This window comes from Epinephelus moara, chromosome 16, assembly GCF_006386435.1.
Source record: "Epinephelus moara isolate mb chromosome 16, YSFRI_EMoa_1.0, whole genome shotgun sequence".
In the NCBI taxonomy this organism is placed as follows: domain Eukaryota; kingdom Metazoa; phylum Chordata; class Actinopteri; order Perciformes; family Serranidae; genus Epinephelus; species Epinephelus moara.
Genome location: NC_065521.1, coordinates 40,594,252 through 40,607,073, shown reverse-complemented (window position 1 = coordinate 40,607,073; position 12,822 = coordinate 40,594,252). Strand labels below are relative to the sequence as shown.

General features: G+C 40.5%; 1 protein-coding gene across 5 annotated transcripts in view; it reads right to left on the bottom strand.

Moving 5' to 3' along the window:
* Nucleotides 1–12,822, bottom strand: part of klhl21 (kelch-like family member 21) — a 75,747-nt gene that overhangs the window by 8,315 nt on the left and 54,610 nt on the right. For 3 of the 5 annotated variants that reach the window (XM_050066209.1, XM_050066210.1, XM_050066208.1), the window contains one exon: nucleotides 1,676–2,760. In XM_050066209.1, the coding sequence (XP_049922166.1) occupies nucleotides 1,676–2,702 (1,027 nt within the window). In that variant the 5' untranslated portion in view covers nucleotides 2,703–2,760. Of the gene's footprint in view, nucleotides 1–1,675; nucleotides 2,761–4,395; nucleotides 4,474–5,277; nucleotides 5,428–12,822 lie in introns of those variants that run through there. The other 2 variants (XM_050066212.1, XM_050066211.1) reach the window with 2 other exon arrangements.

Here is a 12,822-nt window from a genome sequence, read left to right as displayed (position 1 = left end):
ATTTTGCTACTTGATTGAAACTTCAATTCAGAATCAAATACAGGATTTATTACATGTGATTTAACAGAGGGGGGTCAAGATGAGAAGAAATAATGTCTGTAAAGTGCTGTGGTCCAAATAAAATAACTTAAAACATAACATAACTTTAGTTTTACTCTCATTGAGCTGGAGAAACTTTGCAGCCATCCAGGACTTGATGTTGTGAAGACAGTTATTGAGATCAGTTGGTCTGTTGATGTTGTTTGGCTCTAAGAGGAGGTAAATCTGCATCTTATCCGTATAACAGTAAAAGATATTTTATGTTTTGAATAATGTGGCCTAACTGTAGTAAATAAATGGAGAAGAAGCTAATGTAATAAGCTGTGTCCCACTCTTTCTTAAATAACTATGGTAGCTTTTGAGTTCTTCAAAATTCTTGATTTAGACAAACAGCAATGTGTAAAATTATAAAGCAATACACAAACCCACCCCACGTCTAAAACTGAACACAGACATGTCAGAGACAAGAGTCCAAATTAACTTGAACCTGAGTGATGACCAAGACCAACAGAAATAGCATTAATCCAGGACTGAGTGCTTTTTAATATAGCCTGTTCTCCAGGTGGTCCGGTTTCCTCTCACAGTCTAATTTTATTTCTCAGCTAAATATGATGTTCACTCGCAACAATACATTGATTTCAAACATTCAGTGGTATATTTATTTGTTTCTTTGTGTAGCTGTATTTGCAAATAAAGTCTAGTAATAATCCTCCAAATCCAATTTATAAAGAAAAACACAATAATACAATTTATGATGCATCATATTAAAATTAGAGACCTTTTATATATAAAAAATATGACGGAAATATGGGTTTAAACTTGAGAAATCTAATTAAGACTTCTCAAGACTGCATTAGGATTTATATAGGGTGTCTGTTCATTTCCGTCCTGGCAGTCGCTCAGTAAATAAGTCAGGAGCGTTCTAGATATGCTGTGATGTAACTATTCACAGTCCTCCTCATCCATCTGTTTATCATCAGAGATTTAATATTTCAAGGTACTGCTGCCCTTTAAAAAGGCTGATGTACCTCAATCTAAATTTGGCATCAAATGTATACTTACGTAAAATAAATTGTGTCACAGGTTATCCAAACTAAATCGGCCTGTTGACGTTATGTAATCATATGCGGCTGGGATTCCTGTCATCGAAGGAGTGAGCTAACGCTGCTAAATTTGTTTTCTAGCAGTAGACATAAGGTGATGTTTCCTCAAGGGAAACAGGCTGAAGATGATGATGATTTAGATGATAACACTACTGCTGTCCTGGCAGCACACCATGTCCTGCCTCACTCTGCCTTGTTCACACTGACAGCCACTAGCCAGAGAGCCTGCAGTTTATTTATAAGCGCAGCCTCACGGACATTTCATAAGACCAAGGAGCAGGAATGGAAATCTACTGACGGCAGCGTTCACACTACAGTGAATCTAATATACACAGCAACTGTAGCTACTGCACACTGTGGCCTGTCCTTCAGTAAGTGGGACACCAGATAATACTGAAGTCTAACTTCAACATGGAGTACATTATCCTCTGTGCTGCATTTTCTACATAAATTACCATAAATAATAATGAAACTTGAGTTTTATAGTATTTATAGTGTGTAGAAATGTGTTTGGACGTCTTTTAATAACTTACCTGTGACATACATATCGTTTCCGAGGGCAGCTATGCTGTAGCCTCCTCCAAGGTGGTCAGGGAACTCAGCCAGGTAGCGCCACTGGCCGGTCTGGGGGTTGTAACAGTCCACTGTCACCAGCTCGTCACAGTCCTGGTCGCAGCCTCCGACCACCACCAGGATCTCTGCGAGTCCCGTGGATGGCCGTGGTCGCATTCTGTGGCAGGGCCTGTCATGGCGGTCGTACTCACAGGACTGGAAGCTCCGCGCTTCGTTCACCATGCGGAGGCAGGTGGGTGACAGGTAGACAAGCGGGTCGCTCTCCACATGGGCCAACAGAAAGAACCTCCTGACGAAGGGGAGTCGGACCTGCTGGAGCAGCTCAGGCCAGTAGTGCAGTCTCCGCTGGAGGTCCGCCTTCACCCAGCGCACTGCGATCTGATAAACTGCCTCCTCCTTGTCCACGCAAAGCCCATCGTCTGACACAAACTCCAGGAGGCGCTTCCACGGCAACCGCTCAAAGTCTGTCCCTTTAGCCAGCTCCATTATGTTTTTGAGGACAAAGCGGCGAGCACTGGTCGCCAGTTCTCGGCAAGCGTACGCCTCTGCAAAGTCCTGGATCTCTAAGCAGTTGGACACATCCAGCCGCTGCTCCAGAAAAGCACAGCAGGCCTCTTTGACGGAGGGGAACTGAAACAGATCGGCCGTCTTCAGCAGGACGTCAACATTATCCTGAGTGACGGTGACCCGTCCTGTGTAGCAGAAGTCCACCAGCAGGCCTACGAGCTCAGCTGACACCTCATGTAGAACTACCCGGTCCATCGCACTCTCCCTCAGAGTGCCTGTGAACATCGCCCGGAAGTAGGTACTGGCAGCGGCCAACACTGTGCGGTGACAGTGGAACTCACGGCCTTCAGCGCACAGAGTCACATCAAAAAACTTTCGCTCGGCTCGGAGTTCATGGATTCCCCGCAGCAGGTTGAAGGCGTGCGCCGTGTCGAAAAACGGCAGGGTGGACGGTTGTGTCTGTAAGACTGGTTTTTCCATCTCTCCTCTCTCTGAGTTTGTCAGTTTCTGTTGGTTGTGCTCAGAATGATGTTTTCATCTAAAACAGAAATACACCAGATTAGTGTTGTCAAAACAGCGATATATCAATAATACAGATTCTACATTCAAAATAATTTCAGTACTCATTTTCCAAAGTATCAATACACCGGTACCAGCTGCGCTTCCTCACTTGGTCTTATTGTTAATGTTTACTACATTCACTCTGCTGTTCTCTCTGACTAACCAAGAAGAGTTGTCGTCGTCACGTTAAAGACTCAGTATATATAATAAGGGTGGGTGCTATGGCCCTAAAATAATATCATGATATTTCAGGGTATTTTTGCGATAACAATTTTTTTGACGATATGACAAATTAGTCACAAAAAAATCATTACTAGTAATTTAAGAAAATAGAACTACAACAAAATGATCTCGTATTACAGTTTGTCTTCAAATATTCAGTAAAAACTAAACAAAAATGATCTCTCATTTATTTAGTTTGTGAACAACAACAGCAACTCAGAGTGAGATTCAGATTCTGTTTACAATATTAATAGTTCACCAAAACAAAATCTAGAGAGAGGAGAGGGAGAGACGCTGTGCTGCTGCCAGAGGAGCCGCTGAATGAGTTCCCTCCGAGCGGTAAGTCACTAAAAGAGTCTGAGAAGTCCGGGGCTGTTCATAAAACATTCAGGACGCCACAGTTCATTCCACACTACTGAAGCTGCTCCTCTTTTTGGAACCACCACAGAGTCTGTAATAATTTTGCTCTCAGCCATGCTTGTTGTTGCGTGGGTAACAATTTGATGGCAATATGTCACAAGCGGAAATATCGCGAGTATCATATGAATTTTTCATATCATACTAAAAATCACGCCAGTATTATCCTGAACTAGATGATATGGCACACCCCTAATATTCATCTTTTACTAAATAATTGAACTTGTTTGCTGTCAATGTAATTAGTTTCCCAAGCAACATAAAAAATTGTATCGAATATCAGTATTTTTCAAGGTATTGTGTCACAGTTAGAGATCACAGTATCATGACAACACCAGATACATCAATCCAACCCAACATATTCTAAGTACTAGTAAAAAAAATACCCATCCGTTTCCATAGCCCAAGTCAAGTTCAAATTGCTTGTTTTGACTGTGCAACAGTCCAAAAAAACAAAATTTTCAGTTTACAATCACTTAAGTCCAAGAAAAGCAACAAAAACTGACAATTGAGAGGCTGAGGTTTGTGAATTTTTGGCATTCTCAGTTGAAAAATTATTTAAATATAAAAGTATTCTCAAAGTAGCTGGTGATACATTTTTGGTTGCTTCACAATCAATTAACGAACTAATCATGGCAGCTCTTACACCATGTGTGTAATTGTCAAACATGAATCTATACAGTTATCTAAAAAGGTGAAGGATGATGTTTAAGAACGTTCAAAAAAGTTTCACACTTAAAAAACAACAAGGAATAAAAGCACAAAATGTATGGATTTACATTCCTACAACCTCATATCCAGACAAAATGCCTAAAAGCAAACAAATTAATTCCCATCTGTTAATATCACTTTTAAGTAGTGGTTATTTTAGAATCTAAACAACCAAATATAAGTAATTTAACAGCTCACTGACTCAAATAAATCAAATCTTTCTTTAAAATAAATAAATCCTAAAATCTGTCCTTTCTCCTACCTGATGAGCCCCTCCAGGCTTCCTCAACAGTCTAGAATAAACGCCAGCAAAGCTCAGCACGACTCTGGCGAATCTGAGCTTCTTACGGTGTTTAAGATACAGAGCTCGCTTGTGCTCAGGGGCTATAAATATACCAGCAGTGTCCATTTCCAGGCAGGGTGGGTGGGGGGATTTAGGGAGAACACCTAACATGCCGTGGGCTGACGCTGTGGGGAGAGTATAAACCCCCTCACTGGTATGTCTCTGTGGTCAGTCAGTGTAAGTAAGTGGTCTTTGAGAAAGGAGCCAGCTGAGCCCAGACCTCCTCTCCACCATCAGCACAGCAGCAGACCAAAACACAGAGCTTCCTGTCATAATATTCTGCAGCCAGGTTACCACAGGGACCACAGTAGCACAGACCTGCTCTAATCACAGCTGACAAACAGTGTGAATATATACTGAGAGATTTAAATCTGTCACTCTCAATGTTTAAACTTTTACAGCTATTTACAGTTGGCTCCAAGACTCTATGTACTTTGTGTTCAGTACAGAGACTTAGACTGTGTAAAAATACTGGATGTAGCCACCATGACGTCACCCACTGGTTTGTGGACTGCCGTTTTGAAGCCTCGAGTTTGGCTTCGAGATCTTGTTTTTCTGGAGCATCGTTATCACAAACATGCCATGGAATATCCTGATAATAGAACATGGCACTCTTAAATACTTGATTCTGATTGGTCAATCAACAAAATTCTGCAGTGTTTATTTCTTGAGGTATCACCGCTGCCCTGCTGCTCCGTTGCTGGGGACGCCATAGCAACGGCCTTAGACTGAGGAGCATCAAAATCAGTTAACGTTAGTCCACACAGGCCAAATAGGATCGGAGTGGAAACGGAAACGTACCTATTGAATGTTTACATGCTGCCAGTCTGGGTGCTGGGAGCGGCACGGGGGTGAAGCTAAACACTGTTCATCTGCACACACTGTGTTACCTTGATTTCGTTGCTGTGTCAGTCTGACATCCTGAATATATCCTTCAAATGCATATTGTATAAATCTTAGAGTATTTCTCCAGGGAGTGCAGTTAGCGACAGTGGGAGCGCCATGCCAGTCTAGCTCCGAAACCTCGTAGCTAGACTGGCATGTCGGACTTAGCAACAGTAAGGGGGGCGGGCCTTAGCGAAGGCTGAATTCAATATTAATTATCATTAGGCTGCCCTTGCCATGGATACAGAGTACAGACAGATTTCTTTTTGTGAATTTTGAATCAATAAAATGTGCTTTAAACATTATTTTGTGTCACATCACTGAATGTGTTAGTAGTAAGCCATGTTCTAAGCTGCGCGTCTGGGTTCCATTCTCCTGTCGGGAGTTATTTTTCAACAGTCACCGGCTCACTATACATTATCCCTTACTTATTTTAGGGCAATATCGCCCACCCCTAGCTGGGAATGACATCACATTTGAGATGAACGTGTTCCAGTACAAGTTGGAAAAACAAATAGTTGTACAGTTCTAATCAGGTTAGCCACTGTTAGCAGTACCAGTCAACAACAACACAGTAGGCTGTATTTTGTGCATACAAACCCTGTAGCAGCATGTCCACAGGTAGAAGTTTGACAGTGCTGTCGGTACGACTGTTTCAATGAGACACAATAAGACAACAGTGCTAATAAACAGTACATTAATACAGCTTTCACCACTGTTCATACATGGGGCTGTCATTTTGGATTTTGAGGTCCGGGTTGGAGAGGTTCCTGCGACTTTTCAATTTGGAAATCTGACTTGTTAAGGCTGAAGCTTCCATCTGGGAACTCATAAATTTCGAACTCCCAGCGCAAATAGAACGCACCAATAGACTGACGTGACCCCTCGCTGACAGCCTGTCACTCAAAGCAGCAATTAGGGCTGAAACTAACCATTATTTTCACTGTCGACTAATCTGTCGATTACTTCTTCAATTAGTCGACTAATCATTTTATCGAAAAATGTGTTAAAATGTTGAAAATCTCTCCCAAACCCCCAAATTATGTCATCTAATGTCTTGTTTTGTACTCACGCCAAAGGGTTTTAGTTCACCGTCATGGGAGAGTGTGTAAAGCTGCCAATATTTGAACGTAAGAAGCTGCAATAAGAGTATTTTGGGTACTTTAATAGTACTTTTCTATGAAAAATGACTCCAACCGATTAGTCGACTACTAAAATAGTCACCGATTATTTTAATAGTCGATTAGTCATCGATTAGTCGACTAATCGTTGCAGCCCTAGCAGCCATTCGATTAATTATGCACAAATATGCCTTAACAGGTGAGTTATATAAAAATTCATAGAAACTAAAACTGCTTTTTGTACCAGGCTGTAAATTGTATTTCTGCTGGGCATTTTAACACAGGGGTTTATAGGGATTCACTTCTGGAGCCAGCCTCAACTGGCCATTTGAGGAACTGCAGTTTTTGGCACTTCCGCATTGGCTTCATTTTTCAGGCGCTTGGCTTAGTGCTAACTAGCAAATTGTGGAATTTCAATAATGCTAAAGATATGATGGTTCTGGCTCCACAAATCTGAGGATCTCTGCTGCTCTTCCTTGTTGTACATTATTACAGAGAACAGGACTAGAGTAACTCTTTCAATGATTGACTAATCATTTACGTGTTTTGTTTTGTTTTGTTTTTCTTCAAAAATGTCAGCCATTTGACGACATTTTTGTCACCTCTACTTGTAAGGTTAAGATTCGTTGAGTTTCTCTGTTTTATTTTATTGCAAACTAAACGTCTTCACATTTTGGACTCTTGGCTGGACAAAACAATAATCTGAAGACATCACCTTGGACTGTGAGAAATTGTGATACTATTTTCTGACATTTTATTTTTTTTAATTATTAAGAATCTTTTCGCATTTTATAAGCCAAATGATTAAACAAGAAAATAATGTGAACATTAAGAGACGATAAAAAAATAATTGCTAGTTGTATACCCAGTCATAAATGATGCAATTACATTCACAGTTGGCTACGAGATTTGATGTACTCGGATAGTCAATATGGAATAACTCCACTTTCTTGCTTAGTCAAATTTTTGTCTTGAGACCTTAAATGTAAGAGAATGTGGATTTTTTTCATTCCTACTTAAACTTAGTGAAACGCCCCAATCAACTCTTAACCCTAGAGAGGGTTTTCAAAGACTGCATCAATCATTCATGGCTGTTTCATCAGACGTATAGCTGATTCTGCCAACATACTGTATTGGGGATTACATTAGAATTATTCTCTCTGTTAAATGACCAGGCATTAAAGGGCGATCTAGGATTCTTGTCAATATTTGGAGATCATTGCTTCTCAAAATACACAGGTATCTCCTTACAGAGATTTGTTTAAAGGTTGTAGTAAAGCCCTCTGGCTACAGGACTTGGCACACATTCCACACCAGGGTTCAACAATGCAGCGGTGGACATACTGTAACTCTGTCAGGGATCAAACGTCTCCCCTGAAGGACAGACAAACCTCACATCCCAAACCTGCACTGAAAACACCAGGCGTCTGTGTTAGTGATTGTCTCCTTTATGTTAGAGGGTTGATGGCTTTTCCTTACAGAGACGTAATGAGCTTTCCTTTCACTCAGTCGTCTTTGTGATTTCTTACTCCCACTGCCTTCTGTTACAAAGACTGAAAATGTCATTTAACTGTTGCATCTGTTTTTTAATCTACGTTTTATCCGTCAATACGTACATTATCACAGACAGAGCAAAGCAATGACTTCTCAGACTCTTCCAACAGAGGGGAGTTTAGGACTTCCAATAACATTTAGAAGTATTGAGCAACTTCAAATCGGTGTGTTTACCAACTGGCTCCAAGAATAGCCGACAGAAATTTATCCTCTCGAATGAAGGGAGAGGGGAGGTGGGAGGGAGGTGAACAGTCGAGATGTGCAAACAATCTCACTGCTATAAGTGACAGAGAGTGTAAAACAGCGAGCATCGAAGGGAAAGGAACCCTGTGGCCCCTTTCATCATGTCCTATAACAGTGTTAGCTGGTCTGCCTCTGGAGCTGAACTCCTGACCCTCAGTTACATTCAGGGCAAAAACAGTCAGAGAGGTACGATGGTGTTAGTCAGAGGACTTCAGTAGCATCCTGGATGAACTCTCGAGAACGGGAGGGTGGTGTGTGTTATTTTCTATTCCTTAAAATGGTCCATGAAAGGGTGTATTCCTGTATTTGGGAACCATGTTACTAATGTCTCTGTACACGGGCAAACCATCAGAGCTACTAGGAATAGAAACTCTGACTAACTTAATGAATTTAATGAATCAGAGTGACTCAGAGTTAAAACATCCAGGAACAAGACTAAGGGTCTGCAGACATGCTATCGAATCAAGCTAAATGCTGACATAAGCATGATGTAACATGCTCACAATGACATGGTTAACATGCTGCGGTTTGGAAGGCAAAATGTTTATGCTATAAAGGTGAAGTCCCTCTTCTTCCGTTGTCCCCCATGGGACCTTTTTGGAAAAAAAGTATGGATGGTAGTCAATGGTGAGAAACAAATAATTTCTTGATCCTGTTTGAATTGTGCCTTGGACTACACAAAGGATGTTTGTCATTTAAAAGCTAATTTTGCAAGTCAAGAAAGTCGCAGTTTGTCATAGTACCATTTACTATTGTATGAATCCGCCCAATGAACTACATCTCTTGTCTCAAATTATATACGTCACCTACACCATAGCAAGATAACTCAGCTATGTTCCACTTACAAATGGAACATTATCTTATCTGATATGTTTTATTCAACGACTCCTGGTCTTTTTATCAGCCAGTAAGTGAACTAACAAGCAAGACTCGTTTCCTATGTGAGTACATCCCGATGCGAAACACAATAGCATCGTAACGTCAATGAGAGAGAAAGTTATGACGCCACTTACACGACTTTTGTAGTCTTTCTCATGACTTATTTTCTAGGGCTAACCCCTAACAGTTGACCAAACGTTGGTCGACCAGAAAGGTCATAAGTTGGCAAGATTTCATTCGTCGCTTAGTCGCAGAAAAAAACAAGAAAAATAAACATGAAATTATTAGGAGCTGCGCCTTGTCAAAAGGAATCAATACCTACATATCTGGACCATGTGGGAGTTTAATTTGAAAGGACAGACACAAGAAGTGGCCACGCTCAGCAGTCAGACAGGAGTCAGGTTAATTTCCAAAGCTGGTACCTGCGGTTATTCCACAGGCTAGTTAATAACATGTCGGGCAGGATATCATCTGAAACATGGAAGTAGCTACATGCCCATTAGCCCACAGCGTCATTAACAGGCGGCTCGCTCAGTGTGTGACACGCACTTGTAGATAAAATATAGGCCTATATTAATGAAGGTTCATTAGTACGGTTTTGTATTTATCTGTAATGTAGCACAGTGTTAACAATCTTACTGATACTAATCTCTCTCACACCTTCAACTCAAACCACCAAAATATATCATTTAATAATTAAATTAATATCGTAAACATGCAGGCGGCTAGTCCACTAATGGCCCTAAATGACGACTATTGGCAGACTAGGGAAAATTCTTAGTTGGGGGCGGCCCTAATATCTTCACAGTCATTTACTTTAACCGTTTTTTGTTTTGTTTTTTTTACAAAAAAATGTGACTTTCTTGGCCTGCAAAATTATCTTTTAAATGGACAAACATCATATGTGTAATTCATGGTACAATTTAAACAGGATCTAGAGATTATTTGTCTCTTGCCATCAACTACCGTACATATTTTTTTCCCAAAATAATGTCCTGGGTGGTCTACCAGAGGGAAGGGACTTAACCTGTCTATCGTTACCATTTTACTTTAGCTAGCATGCTAGCATTTACTAATTAGCATACAAACTACAGCTAAAACTGATGGGAATGTAGGTTTTTGGTCATAAATAAAACTACTGGACAAACTACATTTTGACCTGATGATGGTGGTGCTAGATGGAAACTATTATTACAAATAATCCTGAGTTGGACACTTGGCAATTTATGTAATAGCTGTTGAGATATTTCACAACGATGACAAATGGTGACTTCATGGTGGCATGAGTGGAAAAGTGAAGGGATCACCAAACTCTGTAGGATTTATCCTCTGGGGAACCTCATGGCAATCCTTGAAATTGTTGTTCAGATATTTGAGTCTGGACCAAACAACAAACCTAGACTGACAGTAAGATTAAAAAGGGAGAACCAAGGACTCAAGGGAAGCAAAAACAAAACAATTTAATCAAAGCATCATCTTGTAAAAAACATTTTACCACATTAAAATCTAAAAAAAAAAAGTCGGCTTTATTTATCCAATACAATGCCTGACTTTGTGCTGCAGCTTCATAAAACTGTGGCTTCCAAGAGTCCAAGTTGGTATTCAGTGAGTATGTTTATGTGAGAGCTGCTCTGTGCATGTGAACGGAGTAAATCAAAAACAGCCTCAGTTTACATGAAGGTGCTTCTAGTGTGTTCTCTCTCCCTTTGGTCTGAATGCTAGCGTTGCCCCTTGCTGGTGCGAGTGTGCAACTACCACCAAAGACAATTTACATTCAGGCTTCAACACTGTTTTGCATTTTTGTCATCTCAGTATCAGTAATCATAATAGCACCATAGCTCTGCTGTGTGCAGAATCACCTCGGCTGTTCATATTTAATACCTTAATTTGCAAGTGTTAAGATAAGCCTACTTTGATTATCAAAATAATTTAAATAAATGAGAGAGAATTTAAGAAGCATATAACCTGGAGGGCTGTTTTCTATAACAGGGTTCACATTGGTGTGGTGTAACGCAGCACCTGGTCGACTAACAACCAGCTGCTCTCACTGCTGTCGCTCCGGGCTGCTGGAGCCGATTCAACCATCAGAGAGGAGTGACATAAACTCCCTGCTTCTCCACAGCTGAGCCAGGCCTGGCCATAAAAAGGCAACCACACCACACTCATCTCATCATCCCCCACTGCGGAGGGCCAGCACGAAGCTACGAGCAGCAACAACACTCAGAGAGGAGGACAGTTTGAGAATGAATATGTTCTTGGTTTATGGTTTTTCAAAATCAGCAACACATATTCAAGCAGGGTCTCAGCAAAGTACATTCACTCAAGTACCATAGTTAGGTACAGTCCCAAGGCACTTGTGTTTACTCTGCATTTATATTTGATATTACTTGACATTAAAGAGGGAAATATTGCACTTTTCTGACTCCACTACATTCATTCACAGCTACAGCTTCCTTTTAGCTTAACATTTTACACGTAACTCATATGATTGACTATTTATATACGCTGCATTGTAAACGATTAAACTACCCGAAACATATATAAAGTTATTAAAATTTTGCTGCACCTTGACATTATCAAAATATATTATATTACATAGTATATAAAAAGACAGTTTCCAATAAGATACTGTATAAACACTGGCTAAATATTGCTACTTTTACTTAAGTAAAAGATGCCGTCTCTACTTCTTCCACTACCTCTGTGCCCACTGCCCAGCAGAGTTCTCCTTGACAAAGTCAGTGAACCCTTACCAGGTCAAGTAGAGCTTTTCATGACTGACTTTACAGTCTGCCCAGTGCCAAGTGAAAAAAGCAGCACATTATTCATTCATCTTGTATTGGGAATGCAGGGCAGAGTAAATTTTCGTGCCACCCAGAAGGCTTGCTTCATGTTATGAAACCACCAGAGATCATTTCAAATACCAAACTATGTGCTCCCTAATCTGCCCCCGCATTCCTCTAATTCCTGCTCCTGTAACAAATGTTACAGCCAGGGGAAGAAGATATTTTAGCTACTTATTCAGCATACGTAAGTATGAAATTATAAGCATCAAAATTCACTTGAAGTACCATAAGTTAAAGTACTCATTATGAGGACTGACCCATTTCAGATTCAGGGTTCCCACACATTTGATAGATAAAATTTTCAAACTTTTCAGGACCCATAATAACGTTTTTTTTGTCCTTGCCCCTTTAGCTCATCGCTTTTCAAACGTATCAAACTCTATTTAAACATAATTTCTGATAGCAGACATACATGAAGGGAGAGACAAACCCAGGGAGAAAATGACGGAACATACGCAATGTTTAGCCTCGCGTCACCAGGCTCTTCACATGAAGTGAAGAGCCTGGTGTTTATTCACTCTGAATTTGTCTGGATTCTGGTTCCAGTCTAGAGAGCGGATGCGGTATTCACCAAATTCACCAGACTAAAAGTGTTCAGCATAGTAAAACTTTAAATTCTGGCGCACCATTGATTTGGGGTGATGAGGGGTTTAAGAAAGTCGATTAACTTAATGGCTTGGGGCTTTTCTTGTAAATTATATTCTTTAAATTAAAAGTTTCACCGCATTTTTATTAGCTTGGTGCTTTTATTTTTACGGAAAGGCGCATCCATTGAATTCCGGATCCTGTCTCTCTCGCCCTGGTTCCGTTTCCTTACC